Source organism: Cebus imitator, unplaced genomic scaffold (assembly GCF_001604975.1).
Source record: "Cebus imitator isolate Cc_AM_T3 unplaced genomic scaffold, Cebus_imitator-1.0 Scaffold90, whole genome shotgun sequence".
NCBI classification, from domain to species: Eukaryota; Metazoa; Chordata; class Mammalia; order Primates; family Cebidae; genus Cebus; species Cebus imitator.
The window spans coordinates 167,920-194,707 of NW_016107405.1; the positions used below are offsets into that span (position 1 = coordinate 167,920).

The 26,788-nt window shown below is 37.9% G+C and overlaps 1 protein-coding gene across 1 annotated transcript in view; it reads right to left on the bottom strand.

The window, feature by feature from the left end:
• The window catches only part of DOCK4 (dedicator of cytokinesis 4), a 402,523-nt gene that overhangs the window by 165,046 nt on the left and 210,689 nt on the right, over window positions 1–26,788 (bottom strand). Inside the window, exons 2-7 of the mRNA XM_017535020.2 lie at window positions 24,802–24,885; window positions 20,907–20,947; window positions 18,869–18,924; window positions 14,930–15,026; window positions 9,853–10,001; window positions 4,538–4,622 (exon numbers count right to left, since the gene is read on the bottom strand). Of these exons, the coding sequence (XP_017390509.1) occupies window positions 4,538–4,622; window positions 9,853–10,001; window positions 14,930–15,026; window positions 18,869–18,924; window positions 20,907–20,947; window positions 24,802–24,885 (512 nt within the window). The remainder of the gene's footprint in view (window positions 1–4,537; window positions 4,623–9,852; window positions 10,002–14,929; window positions 15,027–18,868; window positions 18,925–20,906; window positions 20,948–24,801; window positions 24,886–26,788) is intronic.

Here is a 26,788-nt window from a genome sequence, read left to right on the forward strand (position 1 = left end):
AGATATATGCTCTTAACCCAAACAGTGCAAAGTTCCCTGCAGCAATCATGACATTCACTAAGAATTGAGGAGAAACAATTAGCTCCTTTACTCATGCAAAGAATCCAATAAATCTAGATCAGTGGTTCTCAACCTTGGCTGCACTTTAGAGTTCCCAAGAGAGATTTTTATAAATACTTATACCCAGGTCTTATCTCAGAACAATTAAATTAGAATTTCTAGGGGCTGGGGGTCCAGAGACTGGTAGTTTTAAAGGCTCCCCATGTGATTCTGGGCAATGAGGGTTGAGAATCACTGATTAGGATCATGTGCAGACAGATGCAAATCACAGCAAACTAAACAATGTATTGTTGCGTCTTTTCAGTAATTATGGCCTTGGAACCTTTGTTCTTGAATGCATGCCAGTAATAAGCCTGCCTGACTCTACCCTTTGCACATTTAACATGGGCCCTCACATCTGGCACACTCTAGCACTGAAATCACCCCTCTTCCCATCCCCACTATTCTTTCAGGTCTGGGACTGATTTGGACTTAAGTAGGTATGATTACTTTCATTTTCTCTTGGTAATTCAGTACTCTGGCAAACTGTTAAAAAAAATGTGAAAATATTATTACAATAAAATTAAGAAGTTCACACTTCAAGAGTTTGAGATAATTTGTGGCTACAAATACACCTATCAGTTACTCTAACTGTGCTTAACAATTGAACTAGCTCTTTGATTAGGAAAAGAAACAGATTCATCCCAAAGATTTATTTAATGGGCTCAAATTTTTACTCTTCAAATAATGCATTAATTATTGAATGAACTGTCTACACCAGGGTTTATCAACCTCAGTGCTACTGACAACTAGGCTGAATATTTCCTTGTTGTGGGGGCTGCCCTGGGCTTTGTAGGACATCTAACAGCTTTTCTTAGCTTCTACCTACCAGATGCAAATAGTACCTCTCCCTCCCATCTCCTGTTGTGACAACCAAAAATGTCTCCAGACAATGCTAAATATCCCCTTGGGGTTGAAACTGCTTGTGAGAACCACTGTGTTCTATCTGAGATCTGCTAGTCTAACCTACTAAGGATTGCAGAGTAAGCACATGCATGATCTTATAAAACCAAGAAAGTGTTCCAAAAAGATGGAAACCTGCAGACACAAATAAGAGAGAAGCTGGCTAATAAGGTTCTCTTTATTTATACAAGGATTAAGATCTTGCCTTTGGCACTAAACCAAAGTTTCAAGGTGGACACATGCAAACACTGTGAGGTTTAGCACTTTTACTGCTTAAATGAACACAATTAGGTGAGAAAGATCTGCTAATAGTGCTATCAAAAACCTAAAGTGAGACCTTTTTTTTTTTTGAATGATGCAATAAAATTTAGTAAGATGCAAACACTTGTGTTTCAAACATGACACTGACAAGAAAGAAGTGAACGAAGAAAAGCGGCAGTTAATCAAACTTCCTCTCTGTTGGGACATTCAACCTCCATGCTGAGGTCGCTGACCCAAAGTGACAATAAATTGCCAAACAACAACAACAAGGGATTGGTGTTGGTGCCTCCCCACTCTCCCTGGTGAAATCAAAATAGTCAGTCACTTTTATGTTGAAAGAGAAGAAGATCAGGGCTACAGAGGATCTTATTACTGCTAGGCCAGGATGCAAACAGTAACTTGAAAAAGAAACTGCCTTATGGATGTTGGGCTTAATTCCTGGGTGATGGGTTGATGTGTGCAGCAAACCACCACAGTATACATTTACCTATGTAACAAACCTGAAGAATCTGCACATCTACGCTGGAACTTAAAATAAAAATTGAAGAGGAAACAAAAGAAAAAAGAAAAAGAAGCTGCCTTAAAGAAGAGCACATGCTCTTCTGAAGCTGATAATTATTTGAGTTTTTCTTGGGCTATTGTCTTTGTTTTAGAAATAGTAAGGTATAGCTGCCACTGTGGAGAAATTAAGTTTTCAGGTCAAATCATGACGTTTTACTTTCTTCAGCTGTAAAATGAAGACTTTGGACTAGGATCTGAGCTGTAACATATTAAAATATCCCCTGCTGTCTTTCCCACCAATGGCAGACATTGCTAATCAATCAGAGCCTACATGAGACCCTGGAATCTTATCAACAGTGCACTCTAGGAAGCCACCTACCAATCAACTATAATGTTGACAAAGGTGAAATCAACTTGCCATCCCATATATAATGTTACATGAAAAGAACAGAAACAAAATTAAACATGCACAAAATCAAACTCGGGAAAATAAAATATATTTGTGTCAGACATCAGTTATTTATCCAAAACTTGACATCCTCAACTATTTACAGGGGTGCACCCAAGCTCTGCCAATGAGATGTAAGTGCAAGTGTTGTGTGGAACTTCCAGGAAGGTTCGTTAAAGGATTTGAATCAACTGAGAGAAACTTGTCTCCTTCGTACTGACCAGAATGCAAATGGGATGGTTAAAACTCTCACAGCTACACTGCACTTCGAGGTGTTCTTGGTGATGGAAGCCATGTACAGTGTAGCAGAAAGATAAGGCTCTAGATTCCTTTTCAGATCATAAAACCACAACCAAACCCAGAAATTCCTGTTTCTAAACTTGCATACCTTGAGAAATAAATTTCTATCATGTTTAGCTTCTATTTTTTATTTATTTCATGACACAGCCAAATCTAATCCTAATATGAACTATCAATTATTTTTATCATGTTGCCTCTCCAATGCAGATGAAATAAAGATAAGAAAGGGATGAACACTGATTAAATACTTACATGTTGTGCAATTATCTGTGAAGGAATTTCTTACGTATATTTCTTATCTGATCTTCATAATGAACATGAAAATAATTATTTCCCCATTTAGTAGATGAATACACTGAGGCTTTGAGAGATTAAGTAATAAATCTAAAACCCAAAGTATTGGTAAAAGAAAGAGATAGATTGTAAATGTAGTTGTCTGGAGCTAATAATCCATAGTCTTTTCACAATATGATCTCCACAGCATTGACTGGTTGCTTAGTAAGTGCAAAGGCACTGTGCAAGATTATCTTGAACACGTAGAGGTAGAAGATAAAGTGTGTCCCCTAAAGAAACTTAAAATTAAATGATATATGTTCTTAAAAGTGAAAGATTATGATGTTCAACGAGTTAATTAAATGAAGAAAAAGATGCCACATCAGAGGATATGACTGACAAACTATACAGATTATATTTGTTATATAAGCTAAGAGGCAGTGATGACTTTAACTTGGAATGCTCTTATTCGTTCCTGCTTCACCTCCCACTAACTGACCTCTATGTTCTTGCTACATGCCAGATACTCTGTTTAGCACTGATGTGATGAAGGCAAACAGCACACACACTACTCTGAAGACATTTAACATACAATAAACAATATCCTCTAAAAAATGGAATTGACTCCAGCTGACACAATAAAGTGTAGATAATCTGAACATCAATTTGATGATCACGGAAAAATCTGAAAGCAATATTAAGAACTGCCTTCTCAAATCAGACATATCCCCAATGGACTTACTGAAATTATCCTTCACATTTTTCAGATATGGATAACCTTCAGGTTAAGAATATCCCATTATTCTCAGAAAAATACGCTTGGAAAGCTATGTCAAAAAAGGCAGGCTTATCCAAAAAGGAGTCTACTATTTCTGATAGGCAGTCCTTCTTGGAACTTTATGGTAAGAAGCAGCAGTAATGAGATCAAAGTACAGTTATGCGTAGCATGATAGTCTTTGAAAGCCCTCCCAACCACCTTCTACCTGATTTTGGATTTTCACACCTTAGTTAATTCAAGAGATTAGGTACATTTCATATAAGTATTTAAGAATACAAGGCTAAACAGAAGGTGGATTGAACCAGATTTGGGGAACCTGGATGCCAAGCAAAAAAACTGAACTATAACTTACCATGCAAATCATATGTGAGACCATGGTGGGCAATATGATCAAATATTTTAGGATGATTAATGGGCTTCAGTACTCAGGAATGGATTGGGGTCTGGGAAGGGTGGGTATCCAGCAGCTGAAGACTAAGGAGAAGACCGTTTCAGTAGTTGGTGTATATAATGCTAATACACATCACACACACACACACACACACACACACACACACACACACACACACACAATATGTATATGGAGCTAATGGGGGCAGGAGGAGGTTTAACATGATGCTGAGCCATGACTAGACACCATTAATTACAGAACAACAGTTAAGTACGTATGACTTGCAAGCACTTCACCAGACTAGGTGAAAAGCAGACTTGCAAAAGAACTGAAAATGTCTTTGTATTGACTTCCTGATGCCTGGGTGTTACGGATCGATTGGAGAGTATCATGTCATTCTTAGGCAGGTAAACTGTCTCGGTACCGTACCCAGGGCATGGTCACCCTCAGCTCTCAAGCCTTTTTACTTTCTCTAAATTGATCCTGGAACATCCTGTTCTTATAAAGTCAAGCAAGTATGAAGAATGCCATGGAAACCACAAATTTAGCAGTGAGGCTGGGAGCCAAGATTTCCTGTACCTACCAATCGGTAGAGCTCAGTAATGCTGATGTCCTCTGGGTCCACCATTGCATACTCTTTCCTAGGCACCAGGTCCAGTCCCAGTTGTCTAGAAAACAAATTGCAAAAGTCTGGGGGAAAAGTTACTTCCATTAAATATGTCAAAAACTTTTTTTTTTTTTTTTTTTACTATATCACTTTGAAATTAGGTATATCACCCACCATGCTTCTCTCACCCACAGTTTTTACCTTATAAGACTTGTTAACCACAGTTGAGGTAGACAACATAACTAGGCTGGACACTGGGCAAAACTTGACACACAGAAGGGGAGAAAGGCAAATGCAGGAGGGATGGGTTGGTGCTATCAGTGGAATGCTCCTGCTACTGGGGCCTTAGCCCCATATGGTGTGAAGCCTTCAGCACCCTTCAAATTACCACAAGGGAAGGCCTTCCACACTGGAGTGAATGGAAACTAGAGCTAGACATAATTTGGTTCTAGAAATTGGAGTTGAGGAGAGGGAAATTTGGCCATCAGGATTTGACCTACACCAATGTACCTAGCTGTGTCTAGAGTCAACATGTTTCTAACATGAATCTCGGGTAGTTTGCACATGGCCCTTATTTACAGTAAATTCTGAGGACAGTCATTAGGAGAAACTCAGTAAAGGCAGGAAATGGAAATGGGAGAAGAGTTTTAGGCATGGGCTGGCAGAATGGCTTAACCCTTTATGTCAGGTTTCATTGCGGCTGACACATGGCTTGCTGTGCTGAAAAGTATTCTAAGGTTATATCCAGCCTCAGAGGTACCAAGCACAGTAATTGATTTGTGATGTCTTCCCATCAACAGAGGAACACGAGCCTAATTCTATTCTGGTTACCTTCCCTCCAGTAGCCCTGTTAGCACAATCCCTTCCAGGGCACCCACGGTACAATGCTGATACCAATGCCACACAATTCTGTTCATCTCCTTAAGCCTCATAATCATCTCAAAGGCTTCACGATGCCTGTGTAATGCCCTATCATTCAAGGCCAAGATACCCTCTTCTCTAGCATAGCCCCCTCGATTGCCACGTCCAAGGCCTCATCCTCAGTTTTCTGAGGATCACTTGTTCTGCATCCCTTTCACATCACCACTCTCTCTAACATGGAAGCCTTCTGGCATCACACTTCCAATTATAGAACCACAGCTTTCTTTTGTGTTTAAAAAAAATCTGAAATTCTTCCATGTCCTCCCAAAAAATCTCATTGTTTCATAAGTAAAATTTATTAATTCAGCACCTACTTGAAGTCAGGCACTGCCCTAGCCACCCTGAGGGATATTTGTTCTTAAGAGGATTAGAAAGCTGTCACCTCCTTGACAGCAGGAGCTGTCTTTCAGATACTAAAACAGTTTCTCAATTTTCCTAAATGATGTTTCTCTTTGGGAAACTTAAAAAAAATCCTCACACCCATTATTTAATTTTAGTTTAATTTTTAACTCACAACAAGCACTGTCATTTGTTTTCAGAATGTCCACATTCCCCTTGCTACATCTCACCAGGGATTCTGATAGGGTCTGTTCTCCATCCTCTATTCCCTTCCCAGAGAGAACCGCTGTACTACAGTATAAGACATCATCTGCTACTGGGTCAATATTGCTGATGAATATCATTTAGCAAAGGAAAGAGGACTTGTAACCACATGTGAATCGTGGTACCTATTTTACTCATAGCTCCTTCTATGAGAAGCTGCTCCACCCACATTCTCTACTGGGAGAGGTGGAGGCAGACAACGTAGTCATACTGAGGGACTGTGTTCTCTTCTCGGGTCCACAAGGGGTGTGGTTTCAAAGGCAAGAACTTCCCAGCGCCATATCTCTATCCATACCCCTCATCCAGGAGCCTAGAGTTCTTTGTCTAATTTTCCCCAGGGCATGTGGGAAGGTAGACAGCCCAGGTGAGCATCTCTTGTTTAAAAAGACCACAAAAGCCTTGCACGGAAGGGCTCTGTTGTGACCAAGGCAACCAATCCAGCTTCAGAGTGGAAAATCAATCACTCCAGAGGAAGTCTGGAAAAGCTCCTCTCATTGGACAAGAACTTGAATGGGGCGGGAGCTCTCGTGGGGGGGGGTTCGTTTCTCTCTCTCTCTCTCTCTCTCTCTCTCTCTCTCTCTCTCTCTCTCTCTCTCTCTCGTATAAACTGCTCAGCCCAAAATTAGACTTTGACTGTCAGTAAGATTCCCTCCTTGAGAATTTGACTTGGAAATTCAGACATCAGCCATATGCCTGAGGAAGATGCGTCAAGAACAGGTGACCTGCATGGCTGCAGAATGCGTGCGGAGATTCTGCAGCCCCAGAAAGCTGTAACGTACAAGTCTTTTTCTCCCATGGTCCTGATTGTTCAGCTTCTGCTGGCTTCCTGGCATCCTGGTTATGTGAGGAGTCTTATATGTTTCTGTTTGGTTTTGGTAATTCTTAGGTACATCTTCTCATGGTTTGAGGTTTTCTAGCCCACAGATTAGAATCAGGGGATGTGCTTTACAAAGAATAAGGAGAAGTGAGGCAAATGGGGAGAGACAGGACGAGAGGAGATCACACAGGGAGAGCGTCATGTTCTGTATCAACTCAGTCATTAAACTACTCTGTGACATCAGGAAGAAAGGGTGAATTGATTGCCTCCTCCCATATAATCTTAGCAGGAAAGTCAAAGAACACCGTGTTGTAGGACTCTGTGGGCAACAGAAACATGTACCATTATTTTAGTGCTGTCTGAGGTTCCCAGGCAAGAACAATTCTTTTGCTGGCCCTGTTAGGGAATGAGATGAATGATCTCCTTTTCCTAAGCTTCCCACATCAAGAGGGCTTCTCTTCACTACTCTGTGACAGTTTGATATACAATGGGAGATGGAACACATTCTTAATTTATGTTCATCCAGAGATTTATGTGCTGACAGATTATTTTGCATGAAATCTGATCTAGTTTAATAGGCAAGAGATTATCTTAATTTGCTCTCCATGAGCACTATTCAATAAGAAAACAAATGCATACTTAAAGGAATAAGGTAAATGCATAATCTCTGTAAGTATTTTAAAATATAAACAAAGAATTGCAAAGAAAACAATCATAGCTCAGAAAATTCATGAAGCTGAAGATGATCTAAATAAATTATACTGCTCATTTTCATGCATCAATGTTTTACCAACTTATCATAAATTAGCTACAGAACAGCCCAAAGTACAAGCCAGAACTTACATAAGTAAAAACTGAGTCATGATTCAGTCATAATTAATGTTTTTCCTTCCTTCCCCTTTTCATTCTGCCATCATTTTCCTTCATAAAACTGAAGAAGTATCATTTTCTTGTCTGATCTACATTCCTACGTTATTTTGGATGAGCTAACTTCATCCAACTTTCTTCCTATTTACAAACTAGTCCTTTAAATGATGACCAGCATAATGACTAAGACCCAAAATAATTCAGAGAATCCTCAAAGGTTTTTCAAAACAATCAAGAAATAAACATAAGGCAGCACAGGTCTCATTCCAACAGACCTCTCCCACTGCACTCCACTTCACTTCACAATCATGGAGATTCAAGACAATCTCCTGTGAAATTCATTCCCATGGCAGGATGGGAAGTTGCCTGCAAATGGCTGGCAAATCTACTCTGTTAGGAGTTGCTGTGTATTTTAAATGTCATCCTGGAGCTGAAAGGGCCCTTGCGCCTTTTCTAGTTCAACTTCCTCCTCAACACATGAGAAACTTACATGAAGGGGGTTCAGGAATTTGTATCAGGTCTTAAGAAAGCAGAGCTCCCAGGACCGAGCTCTTGCTGTCCCTCCATATTTGTAGCTGTTTTATTTCTCACAGGAATGAATCTTCTAGAGATAAATGAATTGAGCTCTTCTATTCATTGTCTGGAAAAAGATGAATCCTACTCAACAAAATACCAGAAGTCCTCTGAGTGAGATGGAGGGTTAAAAATCTGTTAGTAGGTACCCAGCGCGGTGGCTGACACCTGTAATCCCAGCACTTTCGGAGGCCAATGTGGGTGGATCATGAGGTCAGGAGATAGAGATCATCCTGGCTAACATGGTGAAATCCTGTCTCTACTAAAAATATGGAAAATTAGCCAGACGTGGTAGCATGCGCCTGTAATCTCAGCTACTTGGGTGGCCAAGGCAGGAGAATCGCTTGAACCCAGGAGGTGGAGGTTGCGGTGAGCCGAGATCATGCCACTGCACTCCAGCCTGGGTGACAGAGTGAGACTCCGTATCAAAATAAATAAATAAATAAAAACAAATAGATAAATATCTGTTAGTAGGTCTGGGTATTCATATTCAGAGTGTGTAACCTCTTGGGAAGACCCAAACCTGGCTTCTGACAAAGGGATTTCCTATGGTTACTGAAAGTGGCATTGTTTCAAACCGGTTTTTCCACATTCAGTAAGAACCAAATTTACCCAAGGTTCATTTCCTGTCATTTTCTTCCTTTCTGTCTGCTTTCCTTTTTTTCTGTTCCCTAAGATCCTTTTGAAGGTCTAAAGAGCAACTGGGGATTTGGAGGAAAAGAAGGGAAGAGATGGCCGTATGGGTTATTGAGAAACCATGTCACTGCCTTATACCTAAACCTCACGCAATCCTAGGATCTCAGTCAAAGTTGGCTTATTCTAATTTCTCACTTCTATGTTAACATTCATACTTAGTACAGTATCAGCCTTGGTTAGAGTTCTCAGTGATTAGATTTACCATTTAAATACATGGCTGGTATTTTAAATAAGTCATTTATGGTTTTATTTAAAAATAAATCTCGGTCAAGAACAGCTTTTTACTGAGTTCTCTCAAGCAGCTCCTCAAAATAGCGAATATGTATGTACAGGGCTAATCACAGCAATAATAAAAGGCCCCACCAGTGCATTTGTCATAAGACTTTTCACAGAAGCCGTTAACTTTAGTGTCTCCCTCTGGATTACACTGGCGACCTATCACCATGATATAGAAGAGATATATTTTAAAAGCAAATCCACATGCCAAACCTAAAGCTTATTGAGAACAAGATCCATTTTTGCCAGAAGCCATATCTAATTCATTGCTGTGAACAGTTCATTTTCCATGAGCATGTGCACACCGTCAGACCACATACGATACCAGAGAACAAATGACATCTCAGTGCCCACATCAGCTTGAGAAGAAATGCTTCTCAACTCCATCAGTGACAGTTCACACTAAGCCTCCAAAAACAGGAAATCTGAAAAAGCCTGTAGGACTTCTTCCGGTGACATTACCACATTCTGGCTCGGACCTATGTCACTTCCATTGTGTTCACCTACTAGAGGCCCCCCTGCAATGGTCAATACTCACTCATTGCCCCAGTCAAGGCGGGCAGTAATGTGGCGCTTCACGTCCTTCATCCGGTCGTGGGTGAGGTGGCCCACCAGCACCTGCCGCCGCAGGTCCAGGATTTCATTCATGATGTGCCACAGCCGGTGGAAGAGATCGCCTTCATTTCTCTAAGAAATACACAAACGTGGAGATTTGGCAGTCAGCCCCATACTGAGCTGTGGGATAACCAAAAAGGAAAGGGAAGGGGTCCATTCTGGTTACCCACCATGTGCTTGCCCCTCTGTGGACAGATGTTCGTTAATAGACAAACTGTTTGCTCATTGTGTTCAAACACACTCACTGCCTTCTCTATGTGCTTCATCCAAGTTTCACAACACTGCTCTCATGTCCACAAATGCGACTTTACTTCTCAACTGCTACTTTTATTTTTTTTTAAACACTACTCAAATGCTACTATCCAAGAAGGCTCAGCTTGACTTCCACCTCAGGGAAGATCAGGAAATCTTCCCTTATCACTCTTGCTCACATTGTTTTCTCCCTTCTCTGAGCCATGGCTGCAGGCAACTAAAGCCGATAAAATGCAAGACATTATTTTCCAATTATATTTCTTGCGCAATTGTCTCAATACTTTATTGGGTCCACTATCAGAAGTTGGACACACGAAGTCATTCATTGATGGATGTACACTGCTATTATCAGGCTAGTATTTAGACTTTTAAAAAGTTAATACTTTCTTACTTTTAAAACAATAATGGAGATTCAAGATAATCTCCTGTGAAATTCATTTAAGCTATGTAGTTTACTGGAAAGAAGACAAATTAAAACCCTGGTTTTGTCACTTACTAGTGTTATAGTATCAATTTGGTCATCTGTACATGGGCTGCACATTCCCTCAGCAAGGCTGTTTTATGGATTGGGGTAGCGACTGTGCAGAGAGCACTACAGCACAGCGGCAGAGAACATAAACTTACTTGGAGCCAAATAACTTCAATCTGAATTTCAGTTTTGCCATTTACTGGCTGAAAAGGCTTTGGCAATTCATTAACATCTTTATGCTTGTTTTTTCATCTGTAAAACAGGTATTATAGTACCTACTTCCCAGAGTTGTTGTGAGCATTGATGAGCTATTACAACTCTACGAATGATGCTTGGCTCATAAAAAATATTTAAGTATTCACTGTTACTATCACTAGAGTACTGTTATTGTTTTGGGCTTGGTCCAGAATGAGCCCTCTACAAATAGTTTCTTTCCCAAACCAAAAAATATATATCCCTTACTCCAGAGACATGAGAGTAAATCTTAAATAAGTATTTACTCTTTGTCTTTCCATAACATGTCTTTCCAAAACCATAACAACAGTTATGCTTGTACTTTCTACGAAAATTATTAGTGGACTTCATCGGTAGTGATAGGGAAGTGTTGAGGTTATCATCCACCTAAAGTACTCTACAGCTGTAAGCTACCAGAAATATCAAATTCTGGGTGATGGGTAAAGATAACTATTTTTTATTTTTAAAGGTAGTGACGTGTTGCCTGCTTTTTTAGTACATGGTGTCTTGAAGAATTTCTATGTGATGTACAGTTCAGAGGAACAAAAAGCATTCTCCAAGATGTCATCCCTGATCCTCCCCCCCAAAAATAATCTAGCTTGTCTCTCAACTCCTAAAGCACTCTACTGAGTCCATTCTTCTATTGCTTCTCACTCTTAACTCACATTATACACTCCCATAGAAGCCATACAAGGCCAGTGTAACACAATACTGTTGCAATTAACTGCTCAGTGTCCATGTCCTCTCATTTGGCTGCAAATGCCCAACCACAATGGCTGTCTGCCTGTGTAGCCCTAGCAGCTGGAGAATGAATGAATGAATAGCTTGATTTAAACATGTTAATTTTTGTGGATCTCAAGAGGTAGGTTTTGTTTATGTGATACAAAAGAATAAGCAGTGAAGATCAAGAAACACTTGAAGAAGTCAGTGGCAGGAAGGAAAAGTCCACCAGAGTGGAAAAAATTACATAAACAACTTATTAAACAAGTCAAATTTCATGTAGCAAAGAAGAAAGACAGCACTTTTTTGAACTGTCACAGGGAGAAAGTCACCTGCCTTCTCTTGGGAAAGGCATTCTGCAGTTGTTTAACAGGATGGACTTGATTTTCTGTGATGTTACCTAGTACTTAAGTTTAAGAGAACACTAAGATGAAAAGGATGCAGAATCCCTTATAAAGTTGAAAATCTGCTGGTCAGCTATCCATTAAGGGAAGACAACCCAGGTGTGGCAGGAACACCAACATAGTGTCAGCAAATCTGCCTACTAGTGTAACAAAAAGGTCTACAACTGAACATCTAGTCATAGAATCATGATTCTTTAAACATTGGATAGCTGTGAAAGCTATTCAGAAATATAAAAAACGCTTTTGATTTAGTGATAAATGGAAACAGGTAGGGTACAATATTAAACACTTGGAATGAAATAATATCGAGAGATTCTGGAAATATATAAAAAATACAGCAAAAAGTTAACTGAGAGTATTTTAGTGTTTTAGAAATGGATGAGCTTTTATGCCTTAAAATGAGAACAGTACAGGTTTTGGCAGCAGCAGACTTAGATTCAGTCTTTAGCATGAGACGCTAGGTAAATTATCATTGATAAGATTCGAGAATAAAAACTGCCTGGCAGAGCCCAATGTAAGGCAGATGTAAAATATCCAGCTCAGGGTCTGCATGAAAGTACTCAGTAAAAGATAGCTGCTATATTTCTCCTAAACTTTTGTGGTTACATTACTGATTATTAAGTGGTATTTTTTTTTTTTTTTTTGAGGCGGAGTTTCACTCATGTTACCCAGGCTGGAGTGCAATGGCGCAATCTCGGCTCACCACAACCTCCGCCTCCTGGGTTCAGGCAATTCTCCTGCCTCAGCCTCCTGAGTAGCTGGGATTACAGGCACGCGCCACCATGCCCAGCTAATTTTTTGTATTTTTAGTAGAGACAGCGTTTCACCATGTTGACCAGGATGGTCTCGATCTCTTGACCTCGTGATCCACCCGCCTCGGCCTCCCAAAGTGCTGGGATTACAGGCTTGAGCTAAGTGGTATTTTTAAAGAGCATTACTTAGGTCCTTAGCGACGTTATTTAAAGAGCAATAGCACTTTTCAAGCATTCGCCATTTGCTTTTATGCTAAGCATTGTCATACAAATTGCTAACAATTTATAAAATATTATGGCCCTCATCAAACATCTTCCAGTAGAGAAGTTAGGTGCCTTAAAACTGTTGGCAAAGAGGATGGACAGTACCCTAAATACACTTCACCATGAAGAACCTGAACCAAAACATTTGGCACAAAACATTTACATCAGGAAAAGAGAAGCGAAAGATCCAACATGGTCAAGGTAGCCTCATTCCCAGCGTCAAAAATCAAATATCTCTGAGTTAAACTTAATATTTGTTTCTAATGTAAATGACTACCATTCCAGTGTCCATGGAAAAATTTAGATAATTCTCTTTCCCAGTTACTCACAACACTAGGAGGAGAGGAGTTACTTGTGGAGTTTACAATACATAGATTTTCAAACCAACCAAGTTGGTCCCCAAAATAGATATCTGCAACCTCAAACACAGGTAAAAATAGCTAGATAAGGCAGAATCAAGAGGAAATTCAACTTTGTTCCCCACTCGTAGCTGTATCAAAAGAAAAGTGCTGGTGTTCTAGTTCAGCTAATGGACAACACTTAGACACTGGCATTATTTTTGTGAGTCTCATGTCGTGTATTTCGAATGCAGTGGTTTGAGCATTTCAAATAGTTTCCTTTTCCATGTAAGTGCCATGACAATATTACTTTAAGTGAAATAATACTTGGATTTTGAATTCCTTCCAATGTAAAGAAAAAAGAAAATCTAAAAAGAAGATCTGTATGTCCTTGCACTTCCCCAGCACAGAGCCCTAGAGGTCAGTTATCTTGACTTTGTATTTATAAAACCTATGCTCTGCCAATTCACCCAAGGTTGTCTCGTGAATTTTCACAGGGAGTCCTAAAGCTGCCAGCTCCAGGAGGGTATAACCAGAGAAGTCCAACATCAAAGGGTTTTCACTAGTGACTTTATAAGATTTTCTTGCCTCGATGAAATATCCTATTGCATTTTATATGCAACAGACAATAAACACTATCATTCTGCCAGTGTCCCTAACTAATTTGGATTTTTTTTCTTTGACAGGCTGTTTAAATCATTTTGTCAGGATAAGTACATATCTGTATTTTGAACTCATCCCTTCAAATGATGAAGCTGTTCTACAAATTTTAAAAATAAAAGAAAAAAAATAGCATGGGGCCTTTCCAATATTTCACCATTCCCAGACTTCTGCATTTACAGTGAGGTTCACAGTGAGAACACTATATTCACATCAGAACCCCAGCTTAGCCACTTTCCCCTTACTTGATCTAGGGCAAGTACTTCACTCTCTGTTCCTCATTGTTCTCATTTATAAGCCAGACATGGTCATAGTTATTATTCCTTTGAATGGCAGTAAATTGAAGAAGATACTGCATCGAGAGTACTTACCATGAGATTTGCCACATAACTGCTCAATGTGATTACTTATAATAAGTAAGTAAATATATGCTACATACCTCCAAAACACAGATCCTTTTTCCCCTCAAGAAATATTCTTTTCTCTAGTATATTTAAAATATTCTCATTGATACTAGCTAAGAAGTCTGTCATTTACAGTATACTTGAATGACATAGAATTTGAATTTGATAAAATACCATTGCCACCAAAATTGTCTTGAATTTTATTTTTCCCTGAAAATTAAAAATATTCAGGAGGTTCAACACTAGGTCCACGTAAACCATCCTCTTTGGTTGGATGCCAGAAAGATAATCTTTTATATTCTTGCAGTATTGAAAAGTAACTTACAAAACCCATGCTCAGTGGACACAGAGATTACAACAAGACTGTCTTACTAATATCTATATCCCCAAGGAGTCCTAGAGACTTGCAGAAGGTGCTATATTAGTTAACCCTTACTCATGTTCATATATTTCTTAAAATAATTCTTTACCCGAAAAACCATGTCATTAAAAAGCTACTTAACCACATAGAGCTGTTTCCACATGGTTCCCCAGTCTCTTAATGTTGATGTCATTTCTGTGATAACAGAGTCTTCAGTGGGAATAACCATTTCAAATTGTCTGTGAAATTAAAAAAGAAAAAGTATATATGTAAATACCTAGACAACAATTTTGTTTTAAATACTCTAAAAGATAATTAGGAAAGAAAGCTGCCTAGCTATTGTTCGTTCTACAGACAGTAACCAGGATCTGGTTGTAAGTTAATGTGAGGAATGCTACGTTGGCTTATGGTAGGACAATACCAGAATGACCAGCCACTACAACCAGATCAAGTTTGAGCAGCGTTGTGAAGAAGAAACAACATCAGAAGAGTTCTACTCCAGTACCAGTTCACCACAAGGCAGCAACTCATTTAATGTGATGCAGGCCAAAAGCCTGCATCTGTAACATGAGGTCACTGGGCTACATAAACTCTGAGGTGACTTTTGCCTTCCAAACGCTATGACCATAGGACTCAAGGAGAATAAAAGGAACCTTATTCAATCATCAGGACATGACGGCTGTGAGCATCCAAACTAACCCAGTGTGATAAGTAACTAGACACTGAGATATTAATTGAATACTCCCGTGATCTCAGTAACACTTCATTTTTATTATTTGCAAACCTGGACCATGAAAACTGATTAGTATTACAAGTAATGTTATCATGCAGCATAAACCCTAAGGGCTTATGACATCACAGATATTTGAATATTCATTCCAAATTGTTCCTCTCTCTGATTAGAGTAACATGGTCTCCTCATTTCTTCTCTAAAAGTCAGAAACTATCCTCGGAAAATATTGCTATCAATATCTAGTAGGGTATGTATGGTGGTCCTGAAGTTGATAATATGCACGAGGAGATAGGGGAAATAAAGAAGATTTAATTTGCCTTCTGAATTCTACCTTTGGCATATAATAATCTTCATCTCCAGTTTCTCACACACATGCAGGTGAAAGTAGTTAAGTGGCTATTACTACCACTGCTTCCCAAAGAATGCTACTGATACATTGATAGAGACTATTTTCTTTATTTCAGGATATTTTTCTCAAGAAAACATCTAATAATATATAGAAGGTAGCAACATATTAGACACAGAACCATGTTGTCTAGATGATCGAGGGAAAATTACTTCTTAGCATGAGGTTAATAACTGCTCTGCGATTCCTATTTGATGTTATGTCCAAAGTGTGTATAATTGTCTTTTGTAAAATCTTGTTGTCAGACATATGGGAACTAAAATTTTGCCTTGATTTTTTTCCCAACAGAGCTTCAACTCCTTATTTCACAGTGCTGCTAAAATACTTGCCCTATGCATATTTTCCTTCTTTCTAGAGCTTAAACACAGCTGAAAATGTAAAACTGGGATTTTAAACTAGAAATAAAAGTAAACAGTAATATATAAACTTTGGCAGATGCAGAACCTTTTATTAAGTCTGCATATGACATTTTTAAGTTGTAGTACATTTATTTTGCTTTTGAAGCAGCTGTTGCAATTTAAATGATGAATATTTGGAGATGAAGATCACAAAATGATCCTATATATGGTCAAGGAGGAAATACTGAATTTCCGGGTAACCTTGACATTCTACTTAACATTTAAAAAGTGGCATGACCTCAGTGGGAATTAAACAATACAGAAGTGGCCTCACTGTTCATAAACTCTAATTTAATTGACCTCCATCTGTCCTACATTGATCTGAAGATGCAGGAAAGAACATAAAGGCAATTCAGTCTGTGGGAAGTTGATTGAGGGTTGTCCAAGCAAAATTTAAATTTTTAAGCATAAAATTGCCATTTTAGGCAAGGTGGCTGATTCCTATTAATTATTCCAAAACAAAAATCAGTGTTCAAATAATCTGTCTTATGTAGCTACCTCTGAAATTATATTTTGTTCAGTTATTCTGAGATGGACTTCTCCATTATTTCATCCTAGTGGGCCATAAATCCACTTAAAATAAGACAGGTAATACCAAAGCCCCAAAGACGTTCCTCTCTGGGAAAGCAATTATCTGGCAATACATGCCCTCAAGTGTTTTCAGGCCAAAGTTTTTCTTGCAGTAAAAGCCCCAGACCTAGAGGCTGACTCAATTCCAATAATCCTTTTCTAGAAACTAATGTTGGGCTTTCTGCTACATGTCCACCACACCTGGTGTCAGGTGGAAACCCCACAAGAGTTTTAAATGTATGCAACCAAATTTTGAGGTACCTTTACCCACAGTTAAACTTCCTGGGGCTCATGGAAGGGGATCAGATACACAGCAGTTACTAACCAGGATTTTAAAAAAGGATGTACTTATTTAAAAACCATATCCTACCCCAACTCACTTTGAGGGGTAGACTTTGATTAAGTTGAGAGATGCCTGACAAGATCTTTGCTAGCACAGCGTTCTCTCTTTCCTCTTCCTTGGTCAGAGCATATGATGGGGGTCGGGTGGCCCTTTGCACTGCAGAGTTGAGGGAGGTCAGGGTTGGGATTGGGGCAAACAGAGCAAAGAAGACTGGTGGCACAGGCTTGCCCAAACGGACACTTTAAGGAACAGGGGTAGCCCGTGGCGTTTTCACACTGCTAAGCCCAGATCACTAGCACAGAAGGATCAGAACAAAGTGTTAGCATGTGGCTGGAGTGTATTCTGAAGTGTCCTCTGGTTTACTAGAGGAGCGGCTGGATGGCATTCTATCTAGCCTGGTGGGAAAGCTTCAAAAGGACTAATAACTCGGCTTGACGCTTCTGGTGGATTACAGCTGCACAACGCTTCTGAAGGACATACATTTCTTAAAAGATCAGTAGTAGCAGTGGTAATTATTAGAATTAGGATTATGCTTTTAATGTTTTATTCAATAATTACTACTACTGACTACTACTATTAACATGCTTAAAGTAGCTGACATATATAAGACATGTAGAGCCTCTGACAGTCTTTAAATTTTACCCATATAGGGAACTCTCAAAGTATTTGTACCATAGACTCGTAGCCACTTGCAAAGGCTGTTTCACTGAACAGAAATTTAATACCTTACCTTTATTGAGGGGGAAATTAAGAATCACCTCTTTGGAACTTTGGTCAAAAGACTCAAGTTGGAAAATACCATTACTATGCTTTTAGAATTCAAATAATAAATTGGTATTTACTGCTATTTGAGAAAAAATATAATTTCTATGGCTGAATCTGTATTCTGTTGTCATAAGATGAAATTATGCAACGGTCATATGAACAGTCCTTGTGACACTGACACCAAATGCTTGTGTCCAACTCCATGGCCTTTTATAATGAATGATCTGCTCATGCTAGCTATTTAAATAGGCAAGTTCTTCTGTTTTATTCTGCTATATCTTATTTGAATTATGTTAAAGTGACGGCCACTTCAAATCCTTTTAGAAATAGACTAGAATTTTTTTAAATGTATTAGAAATACTAGGTGATCGATGAGCTCAATCAAAGTATCATATAAATGACATTCTCTAAAATAGAATAATGGCTTTGTGAAGTGGTCAACTAAGAATATGTCATTATGTCCATTTAGAGAAAGTCATACTACGTATCTTATAATCAGTGGTGAACCTAGGAAATTCCTGGGTTTTGAGACAGTATGACAGCATGTAATGGGTCTGACTGACATGCTTCCCTAAGCAGCAAGACACCAAAAAGGACCAACTCCTTCTGCTCAAGTGTAGGCTGATTCCCTGATTTGTGGACACTGAGAGACCTCCAGTGCCTCAGATCCTATTGTCCAGCATGCACAGATGCGGTTAATTTTCTCCACCAATGATCTCAGTCCAATATATTTTTAACAAAGAACACAGACAATGGTATGATCTTCTACAGTTCATTTTTCAAGACAATTACTATGCCTTTCAAATTCCAAAAGAAGCAAAGGTTCTGTGAGAATCCTCTAAGTACTAAGAAAACTCATTTCTTACCCTTTGTTCTTTACACATGCATTTTTCAAGTGAACATAGCTGGAAGGAAATATACCCTGAAAAAGAAAGCATGAAGGTTACAATGCTAGCTGTTAAGGAAGGGTTGGTTTCACAAGTCATATGTATAAAACACAGCCGTACAACCATGACAATATCAGGAATGGGGAAAAACAGCATCTCTACCAGATTCTCTTGGATGAAATCTACTGTGGCTGAAGATCCATCCTTTCATTTTCTACCATTAACTAGTTTACAAATTTAGAGACATTCTAAACAAATATAAAAAAATTAAATCTTGCTCAGAAAATATATTCTTCATTAAACAGAAAATAAGAATTTCAGGAATTCTACATAAAAATCATGTTATACTGAATAAGAGTTTTTAAAATATGTATTGCATAGTTTTGAAAGGTTCTTTGTTTTGGTGGCTACTCTTTTTCTTTTTTCCCAAACCACTCATATTTCTCTTGAAAACATACATACAAAAAATATCACTGTGAATTTAGAAATAATATGTGTATTCCGTGTTATGGAAGATTTTGGATGACAACTCAGCAGCAGTTAATCACCATGCTGCCATTCTGATGGAACAAAAATTAAACAAAAGAAGCCATGTTAGCTTGAAACTTTTATTGTAGGGAAATGACAGGGCAAGGAAATTCTTTCTTTGTTCTAAATGGAAAATTGAAAGAAACAACAACAAAAAAAATGAGCATCAATTTTATTGTTCATTAAATGACAATTATGCTCTGAAGAATTTCTAAAGTATAATTAAATGACAAACTCAAATATTTAAGAAAACAAATGTCATCTAAATATATATATATATATCACCATTGTGGATCCAAGTATAAAATAAAATTTAGTAGGCAAATCTTTCCATTCAATAGCAGTAAATATATACAGATAGATTTTTAAAACTCACTTGTTTTCTTCAATATGGTAAGATCAACAAATAGAGTAATTCTAACTAACCAGGAAAAGTCAGACTTGAGGTTTATGAGAAGTTACAGAAATAACAGAGAAATCATACTAAGTTTCCTTCTCAAACACGGCCTAAACTTCATTAAATACTGAAGCTATATTTGCATGTGCCTCATAGATATATAAAAACAATGTTAAATAAGGACTAAAGTATTTTAAAATTAAATGTGTATACTCTTTTATCCCTTATGCTTCCCTTTAGGATGACCTAAAATACATGAAGTAATTAAACACAGGTGGATGATCCAGAAAATGGCATATTTAAGCAAAAAGGCAAAATTGTATTTTCATAACGAAAAGTGATACAATTTCTTATCTACAATCCTAAAGGCAGAATTAAACCAAAAAAATGAATATGACATATAAAAATATTAGATAATATAGGAAACATGGATGAAGGCTGAGGAGATTAGAGTAAGATAAAAAACACAGATTACTAGTAAGATTAGTGTCAAAATCACAAACTATACAAATAAAAGATAAAACAAAAATGACGTTACTTCTTGCTATAATTCCTGAGGATTTATAGAAATGTATCAAGGATAATGAATCTTAATTTCTGCGTGAAATGGAAAGAAAAATGGGCTTTTAAATAATATTGTTTTCCTGGCTTCAGCCCCCAAACCCAAAAGGACTCTTAACACCCACTAAAATAAACTTGTTTCTCCATACCAATATTTTACAAATGATACCATGGAAAACATAAAGATTAAATACTGCAATTTAATATTTCTTTTGGAATATATATTTCCTCTGCCTGAATTTTAATTTAGCTTTCCGAGAAACTACCACTTCAGAAAGATTTTGTTTATATATAATGAGCTTATTAAGGGCTTCTCAGTACAATTTTCAAGAGCTAAATAGGATTATCATTTGAGTAGCACATCTTAACTATAATCCAAGTTCAAAGGAACTTCCAAAATTATGAAAATCTGTATTATCACTTAGTATTTCAACTGATTTCCAACTGTAATTTCAATTGTATAAAGAAATAATTTAAATACTATCTTTCTTAATGAATTTCATAATTATACTTAGAAATAACAATTTTTACCTTGATATTTGGGTTTTTTAAGGCAAATCCTCTGTACCAACCTGTGGAAAAATAATCATGGTCATATTTTGATAAACCATTGTAGTATTTTAAAGAAATAACAAATCAATCTGTTCTTTGTCAATGGAATTTTACCATACATGTAAATACTCTGTGGGTAAATATGGTAAGTATTGGCTAGACAATAGCTCAAGTGACCACACATTAGCATTCTATTAATAAAACAATTTTAAAAAACTATATCAAAATGTATATAAATGATAGCATCATGCATAATGTAAACAAAGGCTTTAATATCAGAGCATTGGGCTTCGATTCTGGCTTTATTTCTTATTGTCTGTTTAACGCTCTCCAAGTTACTTGACCTCTCTGAGTACCATTTAGTCCCATTTTATAGAAGGCCACATTATGTCTGGCAAGTGAAGAATCTGCATAAGATTTCATACATTTCCAAATTCCACTTGCCTGACTACAAAGCCCAGACTTTGCCACCAAATAATAGTACCTGGTCAATCAGTCACATAGCGAATTTGCACATCCTTAAGCCCATTGTCTTGGGTTACGATCAGTCTCATATTGTATGAAGAGTGAAGCCGTCATTCACTGCCGGAATTAACTGGCACATTTTCATCAGCACAATGGCTGATCAAGAGCTCAGCATAATTTTTATTCTGTAGAATGCCTATCACAGTAGTCCCTTCCTATCTGTGGTTTCACTGTCCACAGTTTCAGTTACTCATGGTCAACCAGAGTGCAAAAATACTACATGGAAAATTCCAGAAATAAACAATTCATAATGTTTAAACTGCATGCCATTCTAAGTAGCGTGATGAAATCCTGTGCCTGCCTGCTCTGTTCTGCCCAGGACATGAATCATCCTTTTGTTCAGCATATCCGCACTGTCAGTGCTACCCAACCATTAGTTACTTAGTAGCCCTCTTGGTTATCAGATTGAGGATCACAGTTTCAAAGTCCTAGTGTTGAAGTCACCCTTATTTTACTTAATCCTGGCTCCAAAGCACAAGAGTGGTAATGCTGGCAACTGGGATGTGCCAAAGAGAAGCCATGAAGTGCTTTCTTTAAGTGAAAAGGTGAAAGTTCTTTAATAGGGAAAGAAAAAAATCATACGTTGAGGTTGCTAAGATCTAATTAAAAATTAATCTTCTATTCGCTAAACTGTGAACAGAATATTGTTACATTATTCTATTTCATTATTAGTTATTGTCAACTATGCCTAGTTTATAAATTAAACCTTATCACATGTATAGGAAAAAACGAAAATGTAGGATATAAGATTCAGTACTATCCAAGGTTGCAGGCATCCACTGGGGGGTCTTAGGTCACATCCCTTGCCAGTAAACGGGCTCAAGGACTACTGGATTTAAGCTCCCAGCAATTCCTAATCAATTTTGCAGCACTATCCTTACATGTCTTTTTATAGTTTATAATAAATCAGGACAAATGTATTTTTTCAAGTATAAAGACCATTTTGCTTATTGGTAAAAAAATTATTATACTATGTAGTAAATGTTATAGCTAATAGCATTTTTTGAATAATTAAATTTTAGCCAACATTTTAATATAAAACAACTATTTGAGCTTTGTATTTAAACATTTTTCTTCCTCATAATACATTTTCTTAAAACCATATATTGTAGGCCGGGCGCGGTGGTTCAAGCCTGTAATCCCAGCACTTTGGGAGGCCGAGGCGGGTGGATCACGAGGTCAAGAGATCGAGACCATCCTGGTCAACATGGTGAAACCCCGTCTCTTCTAAAAATACAAAAAACATTAGCTGGGCATGGTGGCGCGTGCCTGTAATCCCAGCTATTGAGGAGGTTGAGGCAGGAGAATTGCCTGAACCCAGGAGGCGGAGGTTGCGGTGAGCCGAGATTGCGCCATTGCACTCCAGTCTGGGTAACAAGAGTGAAACTCTGTCTCAAAAAAAAAAAACAAACCATATATTGTAAAATTTTTCTTAAAACCATATATTGTAAAACTGTTAATCCCTAACAGTTTTAAAATCAGTCTGAAGAGAGTAGAATGAACTGAAAATCAGAATCTCTATATCTCAGGGTTTATCAGCTTCCATAAAGACAAATCCAAGAAATACATCCATTTGTAAATAATTATTCTAACAAAAACCAAAACTTTTTGAGAACTGCAAAAATGTCATAGAGAGGTCTCTGCCCACTTATACGATACAGAAAAAGTCCAAGATTACAAAATAGCTCCTATTAGTTATGGAGCCCAGTTTCACATAGCAATTCAAAATAAATTTTATATTTATTTGCATACAAAGTAGGAACAGTCAAAATATATCTGGTAATAACATAGAAAATCTTTTATATTTTTTAAGGCATCAATCGCAGTAGAAAGAATAAATAATCCAATATGACCACCATCTAATACTAGGCTCTAACCAAATGTAGTAGTTCTGTTTAGAATAATATAATTTAATCTATAATAAGCCTTGATATGATAGAATGTCATCATAATATAAAATCCTAGTAAGGAAAACCTTTTAAGAGGAAAAACATGGGTATTTCTGGATATACTAACAGGGATTTAAAATGTAGTCATTTTGTTAATAAGAAAAGCCGTGTGGCCGAGCATAGTGGCTCACGCCTCTAATCTCAGCACTTTGGGAGGCGGAAGCGGTTGGAGTACCTGATGTCAGGAGTTTGAGACCAGCCTGGCCAACATGGTGAAACCTAGTCTCTACTAAAAACACAAAAAATTAGCGGGGCTTGGTGGCGCATGCCTGTAATCCCAGCTACTTGGGAGGCTGAGGCAGGAGAATCTCTTGAACCTGGGAGGTGGAGGCTGCAGTGAGCTGAGAGTACACCATTGCACTCCAGCCTGGGCAACAGAGCAAGACTCTGTCTCAAAAAAAAAGAAAGAAAAGAAAAGAAAAGAAAAGAAAGAAAAGCTGGGTGTAGTGGCTTATGCCTGTAATCTGACTTTGGAATTTTCACCTTTGGAAGGCCAACGTGAAAGGATCACTTGAGGACAAGAGTTTGAGACCAGCATGGGTAGTGTGGTGAGACTCCATCTCTACAGAAAATTTAAAAAAAAAAAAAAAAATTAGCTGGGCACATTGGAGTGTCCTCGTGGTCCTAGCTACTTGGAAGACTGAGGCAGGAGGGTCTCTTGAGCCCCGCAGGTCAAGGCTGCAATGAGCCATGATCACACCACTGCACTCCAACTTGGGTGACAAAGGGAGACCCTGTCTCAAAGAAAAAACAAAAAAAGTAGTCATTTGATCAGAAATCTTTTTAAGGTCTAGCATTTAAGAATGTTTCATGGGTCAGGAATGGAAACGTTTGGGAACTATTAGGTATCTTTAATGAGTTATCTACTATATAAATTAATAATCATACAAGGTCAGACAGTATATTCCACTAATATTATGCAAGTGCATTGAATAATTTTATTCCAAGTTCGAGGGGAAGAAACTATAGGTGGAGAGCAGAGTTGGCCTGGGCAGGAGCCCTCCAGAGGCATCTGGCTATTCAGCCTAAGTAAGCCATGTCTGCTCTGTGGCTCTTCTTCTTCCTGTCCTGGGGCATCTACTAGATCCTGGAGATCCTGAGAAAAATCTTCTAGTTTGCTACTGAGTCAAGAACTACCTTAGATATGGTAGCTTCAACTGCTTTCTCTGTTCACGTCTAGCTACTTGAAGGAAATAACATTATAATCAGCTTAAAAATAGGCAATGATACCCTCTCATTAGCCAAACACTGAAAATGCAGGAAATAATTTTGTCAGAAATGACTTGCTGTGACTATTGGAAAAGTTCCAGAGATTAATAGTGGCATGGACAACGTTACGAACAGTTGTATGTTGAGGAAGTTGTCCATCAATCTCAAGTGATTGCCACAAGGCTACTCACCATCACACTTCTCCAGGATCTGAACTGTATCTCCAATTTCCAATGACAGGCCATATGGAACAGTTCCTCGGAAACTGGCAATAACTGTAAAAAATGATACAGAATGTATGAAGGCAATCATGTCCGTTACAGCTTATTATTAAATGTTATTGACTAGGAAAAATTAATATAAATATGAAGTATAATTTGATAGCTAGAATCCTTTGTCATATTTTAATTTTACATCTTTTTAAGAAAATTATTAAGTTTATATACTTTGCTAACTTATTGGTCAAATTATTATAAATATGCATTTCAAAGATATGAAATTTATTAAAATAATACACAATATATCAGTGCTATCACCCAATAACAGATATGAACAAAGGTATTGCCTGAGAGCTTAAAGGACTATGACCCTCTTGTTCACTGCTCTCTTCACTCCCCCATCCAAATGCCAGGCCATGGTGGTTAATAAATATGTGTTCAATAATAAATGAGGATTATATTTCCTACTTGTTATTAAATTTGGTTTACCTTTCTGCTATATTGTTTGGAGCAGATTTCCTTTCCATAAACTATAAGATTCTCAAGAGACGGGACTGCATCCATTTGCTTACCATTATGTGCCCAGAGTCTAGCACAGTATGTGGCGCATAAAAGGGGTCTTCTTATGCAGTAATCAACAGAGACATTTTATTTAGTAATAGCGGGGCCTTCCCACAGGCCTAAACACACAGCCACCACCACAATTCCCACGTCTTAGCTCTCATAGCACTTGGAATGGGGAGTGATCACAATTAATTATAGATTAATGGTTTAGAATAATTGGTTTCTGAAACATTTTGCATGGCAGGACAGGACTAGGATGTTATACCCATAGAGAGAAAGTATGCATAGTCCTTTCCTGGCAACTCCAGGACTTATAGAGAGAAGAAAGCTCAGTGATTCTTCCCTGAATAGTAAGTAAAGCTTGAGTCAGAAAAGAGGCAAAGATGGAGAAATAAAGAAGATGCATTTCAACACACAAAAAGAGAGAAGTCATCGCCTATGGAATACTATGTACACTGAAAGCAACTAACAATTCACATCAAAAGAAAATGATTCTTAAAAGGCCAAAATTTTAGGAGAGAAACTTTTAATTTTGCTTCACAGTGAGATTTAGATATAACCCCAATCCTCAAAAGTAAGTTATTGCTACTGTTGGGGATGTATTATTTTAAAAGCCTAAAGGAACACACAAATCTGTGAAAAATGAAAACGTGCCAATAAGTAATGAGCTTTTAGAGAAGTCTCAAACCCTTTTATGATCTCAAAACAAAATTAACAGTAGAGGTCAAAATGCAGGACAGAAAACACAGCCCAAAGTTATGAGATAGAACAAAATAACTATATAGATAGAAACCAATTAAGAACATAAGCACTAATTTATGATATCATTTTCTAATTATAACAATGAATACCATACAGCCTCATGATGACATTCAAGAAGCTTTTTGCTGGCAAAATAATCAAGGAGATATGTCTTGACAGATTACTTCATGTAACTTTCAGAGACCTCTTCTTACAAGGGATCAGCAACTGAACTGACAGTAGGTTGACTGCAATTTAGAAGACTTCAAGACAAACTTACACTCTGAATTGCCTTCCCAAACTCTGCACTACTGATGCTTCTTTTGGAAGTCTTGGTGCATGGACTTCCCAACACAGTTCTGTATACAGCTCCTCCCACTCAGGAACACCCTTGCGTACCCAGGGCTGCCTGCCTCAGTTCTGGCTCTCCTCTCTTTGTCCTCAACACCTTCTTGAACACAGTAGTACTAGTAATAGATTTCATTTCTTTACCTTCCTCAGCCCCTGCAATCCAGCCTTTGCCGTGTTTTAAAACTGCTTTACTAAGATCTCCAGTCCCCTCAATGTGGCCACATTCATATTGCTTTCCAGGAGTCTATTCTCTCTCTCTCTTTTTTTTTTTTTTTTTTTTTTTTTTTTATCTTCTCCTTTCCTT